This window comes from Cyclopterus lumpus, chromosome 15, assembly GCF_009769545.1.
Source record: "Cyclopterus lumpus isolate fCycLum1 chromosome 15, fCycLum1.pri, whole genome shotgun sequence".
NCBI classification, from domain to species: Eukaryota; Metazoa; Chordata; class Actinopteri; order Perciformes; family Cyclopteridae; genus Cyclopterus; species Cyclopterus lumpus.
Window position 1 is genome coordinate 9,821,145 of NC_046980.1, and position 12,819 is coordinate 9,833,963.

General features: G+C 40.6%; 1 protein-coding gene across 1 annotated transcript in view; it reads left to right on the forward strand.

Annotated features, from left to right (window-relative positions):
• The first annotated feature begins 365 nt into the window (after positions 1-365).
• The window catches only part of LOC117744507 (E3 ubiquitin-protein ligase NEURL1-like), a 29,421-nt gene continuing 16,967 nt past the window's right edge, over positions 366-12,819 (forward strand). The window contains exons 1-3 of the mRNA XM_034552857.1: positions 366-577; positions 5,092-5,333; positions 6,843-7,164. Coding sequence (XP_034408748.1) covers positions 544-577; positions 5,092-5,333; positions 6,843-7,164 — 598 coding nt within the window. The 5' untranslated portion in view covers positions 366-543. The remainder of the gene's footprint in view (positions 578-5,091; positions 5,334-6,842; positions 7,165-12,819) is intronic.

Genomic DNA, 12,819 nt, shown 5'->3' on the forward strand with positions numbered 1-12,819 from the left:
GGGGGGGAGACTGTGCATCTTCAGGGGAAAGACTACAGGAATTGGGGAAAGACCAGGACATGCTTGAGTGGTCACATGGTCACTTATCAGAACTTCAAATATAAAAGGCAGGAAAAACAATGATCTTGTGAGTGAAGAATGTTTCAAATGTATCTTACAGGAAAATAAGTGTCCTCTGGATAATGAGAGCGTGTTGTTGCTTGAAGACAATCCTAGACGTCCCCTCTTTGGTCGTCACAGCGTTAATAGTCCCGGGAAGCCCCGCCCCCCCCACCACCTTTTATGCTAATTTCAGCGTGATCTCGTACGGAGTGGGGGGAGCCGCAGAGTGCCGGTTCTGCTTGCCTACCGCTCCATGTCGACGAGCCTGTGGACAGACGCGACCTGCCGCTGAGCGACTGTCGGGGACTTTTTTTTTTTCTTCTACGTGAAACGCCCTCGTGCTCGTGTAATGTCGCCGCGGAGGACGCGCAGCTGACTGCGAATACTGTGGACCCACCGTCCGGTAGTTCGAGAGGAGGTGAAAGCACCTTGCATCCAGCCATGGGAGGTCAGATCACCAGGAATACCTTCTACGGTAAGCACGTAGGGCATCACGGGTAATGGTTTGTGATTACTAATGAAGCAAGTGATGATACGGGACAGGATGGGGTCGAGTTGGAAGCGTGCTCGTGCAGCCTCAAGCCTGTCTGCACGAAAACTGTAGGCGTCCTGGTTGACTAAAATACATGAGAGGTGAAAGAAGCCAAGTTTGTCCACCTTCTTGTAAGTCACGACTGGCTTTGAATGGGAGGCAGGAAATCACACCCTGTATATTATCATGTTATGAACACATCCACAGAGATGCATGTTTCTCCATATTGTTCTTCTACTTTGTGAATCTGGCTTACACAACAATTTTAAAGAGATCAGAAAGGATAAACTGAACCAAGTTGGTTCTTAACTTTTCCCACATGTTTTTTTTTGTTTTTTTGTTTGAAAGGCTTCCTGAATGCTTTCTTGTTGGTAAACTGTCACAGCTTTCTACTCACATGGCTATCAATTGATCATATACGCGTATTAAAACAGGTGTTTTTTTATTCATCCATTTTCAGATTTCAGTTCAGCTCAAATGTTCTCTCTCTAACTAACTAGCTCATACAACCAACAATTTAGTGTTTTATTTTCCGAGTTACTCATTAGTTATGTGCGCAGACAATCATAATGTCTGTTGTTTTCATTTGCTTTCTGTAAGTGATACATACATGCAACATGGATACCTGAACTTATTGTCTCTAATGCATTTTAAATGTACTGAACAGCATTGCTGTTTTAGTAAGAACTCTGCATATTAATGGTTTGTTTCATATTCTGACAACTTCATAGTGTCCACAATATAAATTGGTGTATTGAAAGAGAAGTTAGTGATTATGTTAATTATGGCGTTGCGCAATAATAAATTGATTAGTTTATTGTCAGAAAATTAGTCAGTAACTATTTTGATAATCATTAAACCACTTAGGTTAACAATCTCTTGTTCCAGCAACTTAATTATGATAATTCTGCTTTTCTGAAATATCCTTCTAGAAATCCTTGGCCCTCTGACTCAGAGCTCAGTCAGGGCCCTGAATGTGTCATCCCTGTCATGTTGCAGGGCCCCTGTCCAGCTCACGGGCTCATGAATCATTCAGCTCACCCCATTTGGCAAACTGCATGATTGTATTACTGAAGACATCACAGTGTGACGTTAGCACAGAGGTTAAACCAGTTAGCAAGAAAGGGGATTCTTTTTATGTGTTGAGTGTTTAAAAAAGAAAGATACATGTTCATAGTGTTGAGATTACAATTAACATTGGATTCGCTATCTAAAATACTGTGCTTCACTTCACCTTCCCGGTTTATAAAATAGCTTTAAAACAAGCAGCACTGTTGATTCATTACTTAATATTACTAGATAGTTAATAGACATTTAAAGAGTTTTCTCCACCAAATGATTGCTCCTCTAATCAAGAAAATAATTGTTGGTTGCAGCCCGAAACTTTACAGTACAGTAAATTACAATATATACATTGTACATACCGATTAGCCTGGAAGATAAAAAGGGCTTTACCTAAAGCCACTTATGTGAAACTTAAAACAAATCTCTTTAAAGTCCATAATATCTAACTAACTTTCAATTGCTTCTAACAGATCTTTGCACTGAACATGTATTCATGGACTTTTTTCAAGAGGCCCCAAACTTTGTCCACAGATTGAATACTCTTCATTTACAAAGCACAGTATTGCCTGTGAAGGAAACAGACAACTGGGGAGACTATCAGGCAGACATTTCTCTCTCTTTTAGAGGATAACTCATAACATGTCACCAGATGAAAAATGAACAGCATTGTAAAAGTAACAGGAACTAATACACAGTGATACATACGGGGAGATGTTTTAAAACGTTTCAAGTGTTGTATAAGAATCATTCTACTGAAACCACACAAACTATGACATATTTGCAAAAGCTAAAAACATATACATACCCTTTGGCTCTGTCGGATGCTTCCTGTGAGTGCTTGTGTTGTGAGAGAGGGCCACCGAGCCTCCGTACGAACGTCACACCACATTAGGGCCTCAGGTTGGGGCTCCTTAGTGAGGCCGAGCCCGGGGATAAAAAAGCAGAGTAAGAGCGTAAGAGGCCAGGTGACATTGGCCAGGGCCACTCTTTGTCTCTGCAATGTTTGTCCTATCCAATTAATGACAGCAAAGGAAGTCAGGTTGTGCGCATTAAGCAACATTATCCTTCCTTAAGTTGCTCATCTGACATTCGTCATGGCACCTCTCTTTTATCATGACAGGGCTCTGGTCACTGTTTACCCTGACTTCTCCATCAGGTTGCGTGACTTTTGTAATTTCCATTAAATCAAATGTACTATTTGTATTATTCATTTACTTATCCTGCTTCATTCATAGTTAATAAAGTCCTCTGTGCGCTCTGAATGCTTTAAACCCAAGAGGCCTGGGATGTAAAAATAGAAAACCGGAGAATTCAAATTCAAAGCATCCGAAATGATATCAATGTAATGAAAAATGAATTGGATATTGGACTTTTGGTTAGATGGTCAAGCACAAGGCCTGTGATGTGTTTCAGACTACAGGCACTACACTATCCAGTCTTGGGTCTGCTCGTTAATGGAGTACAATACAGTCCTGTTTTGTTTTCCAGAAGACATCATGTCTGACATGACATCATGGATGCAATACGGTTGAAGGATTTGTTATGACTTCATTTAAGACCACTGTTGTGCACAGAGCACAATTCAACATTGTTCCGCAGCGACAAGAGCATGCGAAGAGCTTAACAAATACACTGCACTGAGCCCAGAACACTTGGCAGAGCCTCTGTGATTGTGACGTGGCGGGAAAGACCCCTAGTTCCTAGTTTAACCTCAACAAATTAAAGGCTTTAACGTCCAATGGTGCTGCTGTATCAGAGCTGGTCTCAGAAGTCACATGGTTAGTCAGTGCCAATCTTGACAGCGTTGATTGATTTGTCTCCAGGGTACAATATAAACCTCTTGACCCTCCAAGGCCACTCAAAGGAAAGCAAGAATAGTCGTCTTTCATCAGCGGCTCATTAAATCCACTTCTCCCACGAACAAACACCGCAGCTCCTCCACAGTCTTCCAAATTTAGGTGTGAAAATACAAACAGTTCTCAAGGACGAAGAAGTGTTAATGAGGCCTGAATTATTTATTGGGATTTAAATCTTGGCATATTCAATGGTACTTGAATACTTTTAAATGTCGTTGTGGTGAGGCTTTAAGTATTGTAGGGCAGAAAACGGTATAAAACGGCTTGATGAGATTATATTTCTACCATGTCATCCATCAACTGCATAATCCTGTTTTACATTTAATGAGAACCCAATGTCTGTGAGAAACAACACCACAGTGACCTTGGTGTTGTGCTTTAAAGAGAATTGTGAAAAGACAAAGGGAATGAGCGAGAAATCATGGTCATGATGACATTAAGCACCCAAAATGAGGTTTTGCTCTATTATGAGGTTACTGTGTGTGTGGGGTCAGTCATAATTCTCTCATTCCACACAGGAAAAGCTCTGATGCACTAGTCAAATGTTGCAATTTGAGTCAGCTGTTATTTTTGCGAACTTCCTGACCGGGAAAAACACGATTAATGTCACAAAAACTGAATTAGAAATCAAATCAAATCCTTCTGATAAGGCAGGTAGTGTTTACTTGACTCTCAGGCAAAAATACTGTGATTAATATGCACCCTTTAAAACATGAGCCACAACTGGAAATAACATGTAACAGCCATGCCTCGCTATTTTAAGAGTAGCCTTGAATATACAGCCAGCTGAAACATATACGCATTAAGAACTGTAAGATCTTAAAGCTTGCTTTCTGCTACAATAAGTCAGCTGTTGGAGATGACGTTAGAGCATCTTAAATGTTAGCTAATCATTTTTGTTTTCTTTGTCCTCCATTTCCTCCTCTCTACTGATTGTTGTACGAATGTGTTCCAGCACGGTGTTATATATTATTCTGCTTGTTATTCTTAAGAACAAGCAGAATAATACATACAAACAAGTTCTTGGTCTTACTGCTAAGTGACCATTTTGTGAAAAAAAATAGCATTTTGTATGAACGTCTCACAGCTACATTGTTCTCTTTAATTGCGTAACCAAGGGAGCAATTCTGTCCTTGAATGTCTTTTTCCATCCAAGGACACTCTTGCATGTAATTTACCTTGCACATTGTCCTTTTACGCCTGTAGTACAATAGATGTGTGGTTGAGTACCTTGAGAATAAGTAGATTATTTGAATACATTTTTACGTCATTGGACATTGTTACAGGAAAAGGTGAGCTATGTGAGAGTAAATGACATGTGACAGCAGGTCACAACCAGGTGTCCAACTCACAATGTTAGAATATATTCAAAATTAAGCCTGTGGTGGTGCAGACCGTGTCATCCAATATTGTAATCTAATTTAAAGTGTGGGTATTTTACTGTAAATTGTGCCCCAAGAAGAATGTATTCAGTGTTGTATTTTCTTCTCCCTACCTGGGGACTAAGCAAGCAACACCTTTTTTTTCCCCACTTAGATTCTATGAACGGACCATTTCCTGCCACATCTCACCGATGCCACCACAAGCCAAAGCGCTGCCTGCCCATCCAGCCATGTGGAAGTCTGTCCTCCTTCCCTCTCCTCTTCCATCCCAGCACTAAGGGCTCGCAGATCGTCATGGACATGTCCCAGAGGACTGTCAAGAGACAGGCCAGCTTCTGTAATGCCATCACCTTCAGCAACAGACCTATTGCTGTGTATGAACAAGTTCGTCTGAAGGTAACTATAGCCGTGTCCGAGTTGCAAATAATAATATATTTTAAGTCTGATCATGTTTTGAGAGGACAAGCAGTAAACATGACAACAGGAGGTCAACTGAAAGATCCCAGCATGAGTAACTATATTAAAATATAATTAAAGTAAATTGACGTCTGAGTAGGGCATTGATAGGAACTATTGTGACATAATGCAAAATGCAAATCTAGGAAGTTGTCATAATAGAAACAAATGCAACGGCCTCAGAAAATGATGAATAAACTGAAAAACGATACATATTTATTTTAAATGTCAGGCCTGTTTTACCAAATGTCAACATGAAAGCTGCAATTTGTAGCATGAGATTGTTTCCTGTTCCTCGTTTTGAAGTCTCAACTCATTAAAACAAAAGAAAATGTCTCTTAAATAATTTGTGAAACATGATGCCGCCTCCATGTGAAACGACCCCGAGGATTACAACACGACCAACATTAGTCATCCTGATGGCTTCCATCTTTTCCTGTAAAAAACATTAATTTCCCAAAACATACAGTGCACCAATTTCTTGTAAAGGTTATTACTGCCAAGATACTGCACAATCAACATACGTATATACTGTATTTTGTAATATTAGTATTTACAGTAGACTAGTGACAAATTAAGACACTAATTGTGACTGTGATAAGTAGGTTAAAGTCCTTTCTCCCTTATTCACTCCTCTCAGCATGTTTTTATTTTCCTCTCTCTCTCTCTCTCTCTCGCTCTCTCTTTCTCTCTCTCTCTCTCTCTCTCTCTCTCTCCATCCCCCGTCTTTGCTCTCCCCTGTTTTGTGTTTCTCTCTTTTCTCTGCTCTTGTGTGGGCCAAAGCAGCAGCAGCTTAGAACAAGTTTCCACTTCACCTATCGGGCCATCTATGTCTCGAAAGTGAGAGAGCAGGGCAAGCATTGCCATGTGAGGAACACTGTTATCTGGCACGGTAAATGCAAAGTAAATAGAAGCTCAAAATAAGACAAAAATTGTTTGATAAACATACGGAGATAACTAGTCTTAGTTTGATTCAAATTGATTTTTAGCTAACGGCTTGGCCCTATGGATGGCTATGTTGGTCTGTGTGTTGGTCTCAACTGAAATATCTCTGGATTATCTATTGTAACGGTTGGATGAATTGCCATCAAATATTGAAGTTACATTGAAGGACATTGAATTCCCCTTCAGGATATGAGGTAGAAACTTAGTTTTTTGACCAAATATCTGCAAAGATAATGACATTCTTATTATCCTCTTTCTGTGTGGTGCTTATGAGCACTTATTAGATGCTATCGCACTAAAAATAAGACAACGAACATGGGAATTGTTAGTTACACCGGCTGAACTCAAGTCAGCATGTTAGCTTTGTTATTACGAACATGTAAGCATGCCGATTTGATCAATTAGCTCAAAGTAGTGCAGTGCCAACATTCCACCTCTTACAGTTCACGCAACAGTTCATCTTGAATTGATTTTCTTCATTAAATAAAAACATGTATTCTCCAGATCACTAAAAAGCAGTGCTGCTGGAGCGGTGCTCTACGTCTTGGTTTTACATCCAAAGACCCATCGAGGATCAACCCAGACACTTTGCCAAAGTACGCCTGCCCCGACCTGGTTTCCCAGAGCGGCTTCTGGGCAAAAGCCCTACCGGAGGAGCTCTCCAACGAGGGAAGCGTCATCTCCTTCTGGGTGGACAAGAAGGGCCGGGTGTTTTACCGCATCAACGACTCCAGCCCAATGCTGTTCTTCAGCGGGGTTCATGTCTCTGGGCCGCTGTGGGCTCTCATAGACATCTATGGCCTCACCAGGGGGGTCCAGCTGCTAGGTGAGTGATGCATACGAAACCAGGATTACTCTGTTAATATCGTGATCCTCTGAAATACAATTTGTCCAATATTTATATATCTATATCTGCAAAAACTAATTGACATTCCCGTCAGCATCAGCAGTACTTTGTGTTTAGTATTGAGCTCAAAGCACTGTACAGACCTCACAGGGTCTTGTTACTATAATGCTTCACTACTCGAAACCTTTCTGCATCTCTGTGAGTGGTTAAAAGGAGATGTTACATACAGCTGCTCCACTTTTCCCACTCTCACCAAATAGCTCAGTGGAAAAAGATGGTGAAAGATTAGGAAGATTGTATAGTTACCACGGTCGTTAGTATCAAAGAAATTTCCCCCCGAGGGGGAATTTGAAAATGTCTGAAGTTCGTTCTAACAAGTTATACGTGCTGTTTAAAGGGTCATTACATCAAAGAAATTAAGAGCAAACAGGTCCTCCACAATAGATAAATAGGGATCCTTGTGGAAGCCTCAGTACTTATTTATAACCATTTCCAAGAATTGTGCAGCCTCTCTCCAAAGAATAGAGGCTGTCAGCATTATTAATAAAAATAGAGGAGGCTCCCGTATTGCGTAGATAGTGCCATTTAACCTCATTTCTCCTTGTGTGGTTGACAGCGAGAAGCTTGCTATCTCGTGTTGGGCTGTTTGGTATCCAGCGCCAGAGTGCCACTATCTGGGGTTCACTGGCCTTGTGGTGCTGATCAGCACACGGCTCTTGTTGAAGAACAAGAGGAGTGTGTTGGTCATCCCCAGAGGATGCACAAAGAGGAGGAGGGATGATGTCAGGTAATGACATGTCTGGGGTCGTTTTTCCAAGCAGTCAAACCAGAGCAACGCCTCACTCTGTGAATCCAAGTCAGAATTCAACTTTCAACACAGCTTTACACATATTTACATTTAAATGGTTTGGTAGAATAAGAGACTGTTTCCATGTTACAATTAAAATGAAAAGATCCCTTAATGTTTAGTCCCATGCCTGTGAATAAATCCCACTGTTTCTACTCTGGTTTTCCCACATCGATCACCTTCATCCCCACATTGATGGCTTAAACCGGAAAGCCTCGACCCTCCGTCAGCTAAAGGATCACTTGGCTATCAGCTTTCCTCTATAGCCCGAGAGCTTCACTCCTGGGGAGCATGGTATATCTCAAAGGCCCACTATTGTCTCGGCAGTTGGCTGAAGTTCAGCAAACACTTAGTCTCTGAAATATGGGCGGACACATCAAAGTCTGGTGATGTGAACTGGCCATTTGCATATTTTCCTTCAACAGAAGGGTGCATTTAGTTTCCTAATGATGCTTACACTTGGGTCTGATATTAAGGCTACACCAGCTTGATAGATTGAGCCAAATTTCACCTGTTGTGGGCTTTTAATCACACAATATGTCTAGGTGGGAGTTACAGATCTGCTGCAGTTGTTTTCTTTTACCGGAGACAAATGGAGCATGGAGCTGTGAATGAGCTCTGTGGAGTGGAGAGAATGGCTTGTTGGGGTGACCTTGATTTGGCTTTTGAGATAAATGTGCGAGACAGTAAAAATATGAGAGAAAATAAGTTGAGATAGACTTGTTGACTGAAGTGATATAGATTGCTGTGTCAGCTGGATAATGTGTTTTAAGAGCTTAAGGTTTCTTAAAGGGGAACTCCACCAATTGAACGCATGCGGATCAGTTTACTTGTCACAAAGAGTAGCACTCAGTCTGTGAGACAGTTGTGTAATGTCTTCTGTGGCTTTAAAGGTGGACTCCATCAATTTAGGGCTGACACCTTCTGGTCGGTTGGTCAACCTCGGAGGTATTACTTTTATGTGGTGGAAAATCCCTTCTCAAGCCATTGTTTTCAGGGGCTGGAGGGACGTGTGAGTGAGTGAGAGAGAGAGAGAGCGAGAAAAAAGAGAGATCATGTCTTTAATGAAGGGTTATTTGTTTTGCTCCTATTCAACAACAAAGAAACCGGTTTGGAATGATCCGTCCTCGTCTCAGTCTTCAGTTCCGACAGTTGTGCTGCTATGATGCATAAAGTCGGTGGTTTGCGGGTTGAACTTGGGTGGTTGATTAATGCATATTTGTCTGTGTTATGCGGCACTATTGGCTCTCACTGGTCAGGTGGGTGCAGATATCATCACTACTTGATAGGCTTTGAGTGTAAACATATCACATTTGACCAAATGAATGGTCTGCTTTGAGTATGTTGTTATAATTTAGGTCTAAAATAATTAGGTTAAGCTAATCGAATAATATTGATAAGTTGAAGAGTGAGTAGAATTCCAGTAGACCAAGATTGTCCTTGGTTGACTACAGCCCTAATAGCATGCCTTTAACATTGTTGGACTCACAATAGACAGTTTGTAGTGAAAAATAAATATTTAATCTTTTTTTCTGCATTTTTTTCACTGTTAAAAACTCCCCTACAATACACCACAATGCAACTTGAAAGAGATTTAGATGCATTATGCTAGCAGGAGCTAATGTAGGCTCAAGCTGCTAGCTTCAAGCATTAGGTGAGGAGTGGGCTTCGGTGGCCTGGTAACTTCACTTCTCTCTAACTGAACATTCGTTCATATTCAAACTGAGGATGACATCACTTCAGGCAATTTATTATATTGCAGCACAAACACAGAAGGCTTTGGCAACTTGATGTGTACAATTGGTGCAGTTCCCTTTTAATGTCTGAGATAATGACCTTCATGATGTCATCAGGGTTATTTTGACGTGGGCTTGAGATTTCATATTCTGCATTAAAGGCTGCATTACAAACTGAGATGTGGGGTTTGAAAGATATGAGCATTTACCATGAAGGAAAGATGGTTTTGAGTTGCATTATAAGAATTGTAGGACTCAAAGTTCTGGAGTGTGACCCATACTAGGGACTACAACTCAGGATATCACAATATCTGCTGCTCCGAATTCAACCTTATGTTGTTAATCTGTCCTTTTATGAGAGTCCTTCTTTGAGTTTATGTTGAAAAAAAAAAAATATATATATATATATATATATATATATATATGAGTAGTGATTCCAGATCTCCATGGAACTATTGTTTATCTCAGCTAAACCATTCTTGTGACCTCATTCCCCAGCTGACACAACCATCAGCTCAGACCAATCATCCTTCCCTCTCTCTTATTTTAAGACCCATGTACTAAGGATAACTGTATCACATCCTTTCTGTAAATAGCTTCCTCATCTTAAATAATCCATTGATTCATTATGAAGGCGCTCACATGTCACACTTATATATAACACACTTAGTATAAACGTCTACTGAAGCCAGTGTTACAGCCACAATGCGTCATTGCTTTTATGATGAAATATTTTACTGGTTTGATTATTTTTCTTCAACTAATAGTTTCCTGGGGGTTATTTTCCTATACAATTCAACCTGAATGCATGATGAAGAAAGTATTTCTGTTTATTTAAAATGCTTTTTTGCAGGGGTACAGTCAAAAATGTATTCTTTTTCATCAAACACCATTTGTGTCTGTGTGATCTTTTACATCCTTACACACTGTATTGAGGAATCCATCGCAGCTGCTATCCATTGTTGATTGCTCTGTTCTCTCTGTGCAGCCTGCTGCCGAACAGCTTTCCTGCCTTCAGGTCTTATTCGGATGTTTAAGGATCTTTTTAAGAGCGGTGTTGTTTCCTTTATAAGGTTGTATGAAGGGTGTGCAGTTCAGTAGCTAGCCACCCATGCAAGGAGTCAAAGGTGATCCTGAGATCAGTGAGACGGCTTGAAAGATGAGATGGTGTTGCGTAAGAGAGGAAGCTAAATTAATCTGCTGAAATCAAACTATGCCTCAGGGGTTGTGCAGACCAACAATGATGCACATGCAATTTAAGAAAGATCTGTTACATAACTACACTTGTCCTACTCACGCAACTATCAATAAAGACTGAAGTGCCTTTCTCGGGTTTTGTACAGAAGGGCCTGTGCTATGCTGAGACACATTAGGGCTGAGAGGGAAGGACAAAGGATTTCCTCAAGTGTATAATATGTCTCAAGCTACACAACTGTTTTCAAAGCTCGATTTGTCGGCTGTATCTTTAAAAAAATAACTCGAATTACTATATCTCTCCGAGCTGTATTGTAAAAAAAAATCAGACTTTAGATACAACGTTGCGAAACAAGATATACATTTTCCAAACAGACAGACACAAGTTTGCAACATAAGTTTTATTTTTGGTCAACTTTTCAAGTTTGTTGGAGAAGCTCCAGAAATCAGGTCACAAATAACTTGCAAGTGTTTTCAGTTTCATTTCCCTAAAGTGAGACACATATGGGAACACTATATGTTTCTGCAGTCAAAGTAACAGGGCTCCCTTTACACACGCCTCAACAGAATGTGTTTGTTTACGGGACGACTCCAGAGAGACCACAGCATCTACCGTTTTGTACAGGTATGATGGATTCCTTCCAAGTTAGATCGGCAGAGCGAGTCAAAGGCATCCTTTGATGGATGCAAGATGCTCTACTGGGGGTTTGTTTACTAGAGGTAGATGAGTCACTTAATCACTGACAGACTGGTAGTGATCCGTGAGACCGGCGTCAGCTAACATCATCTGCAACCTGTCTCCCTAGTCGTTAGAGACAAATCCAAAATGGCTGCCAGACTGTCAAGAAACTGCATGTATCCCAGGTGATTAAGAGGAGGGTGTTGACATCAATCATGTCTGTACATGGCATTGCAATGCATTAAGCCCATTGAGCATCATGGTGGGGAAAGCCTGGCGCTGTATGCTTGTCATGCTTATTAACATCCTGAGAGACATCACTAATGTTTCCCCCTCTGGGGACAGAGCGAGCCGCTTTGAGGGACCGGCTGTTTTTGAACACAGTTTGCATAGATGTAGATTTAGAGCCGTGTTCGTGGCGTGGCTCTATGAATGGGAATGGAATTCTGTCTTTATCAATAAAAGTACGATGGATGTCCATAAAAGTTTGCACAGCCATTCATGGTCTCCAGAGAATGAAACTCTATGACTTTGTGATTCCCTGATTTTTTCATCTAGCAGGTTTGATTTGTAACTTAGCTTGTGAAATATTTCCTCTGGATACATTCATAGTTCTTAGATCATGACTTTGCTGTCAATTTGTGTAAAATGTCTCAACAATTATTTAAAGGATTTCCATCAAATATATTACACATATTAATGTCCCCCCACTCATCTAGCACCATCATGCCAAAAAGCATTGCGCAAAGCCTTTTTTGGGCAGCCACTCTGAGCATCTCTAGTGGAAAATCAATGTCAAACACAATAGATGGTAGCCCAATTAGAAAACAAGAATTCAAGGTATAATGCCAGTCCATAATACAATGGTGGTTATGGTGGTTGATGTGTTGTCAAGATATTCTTGTCATAGAAATAAAAATCCATGCACAGTGGAAGCGCGTTTTTCTGCCATTATAAACACTATCTGGTCACACCCCTTTTGAAGCCGTAACCAGAGAATATTTGGCCTTATTATTTGTAAAATGATCATTGTTTGTCTGTCAAATGACTGATCAGTTAATCAACATATGGTTTCAGCTCTAACCAGCATTGTCATTGTGAGCATGTTGGCATGCATTTAGCTGAAGCACAACCTTTTAAAGCCAGCATGGCTGACGTCTTGTTTTCATTGGTGCACA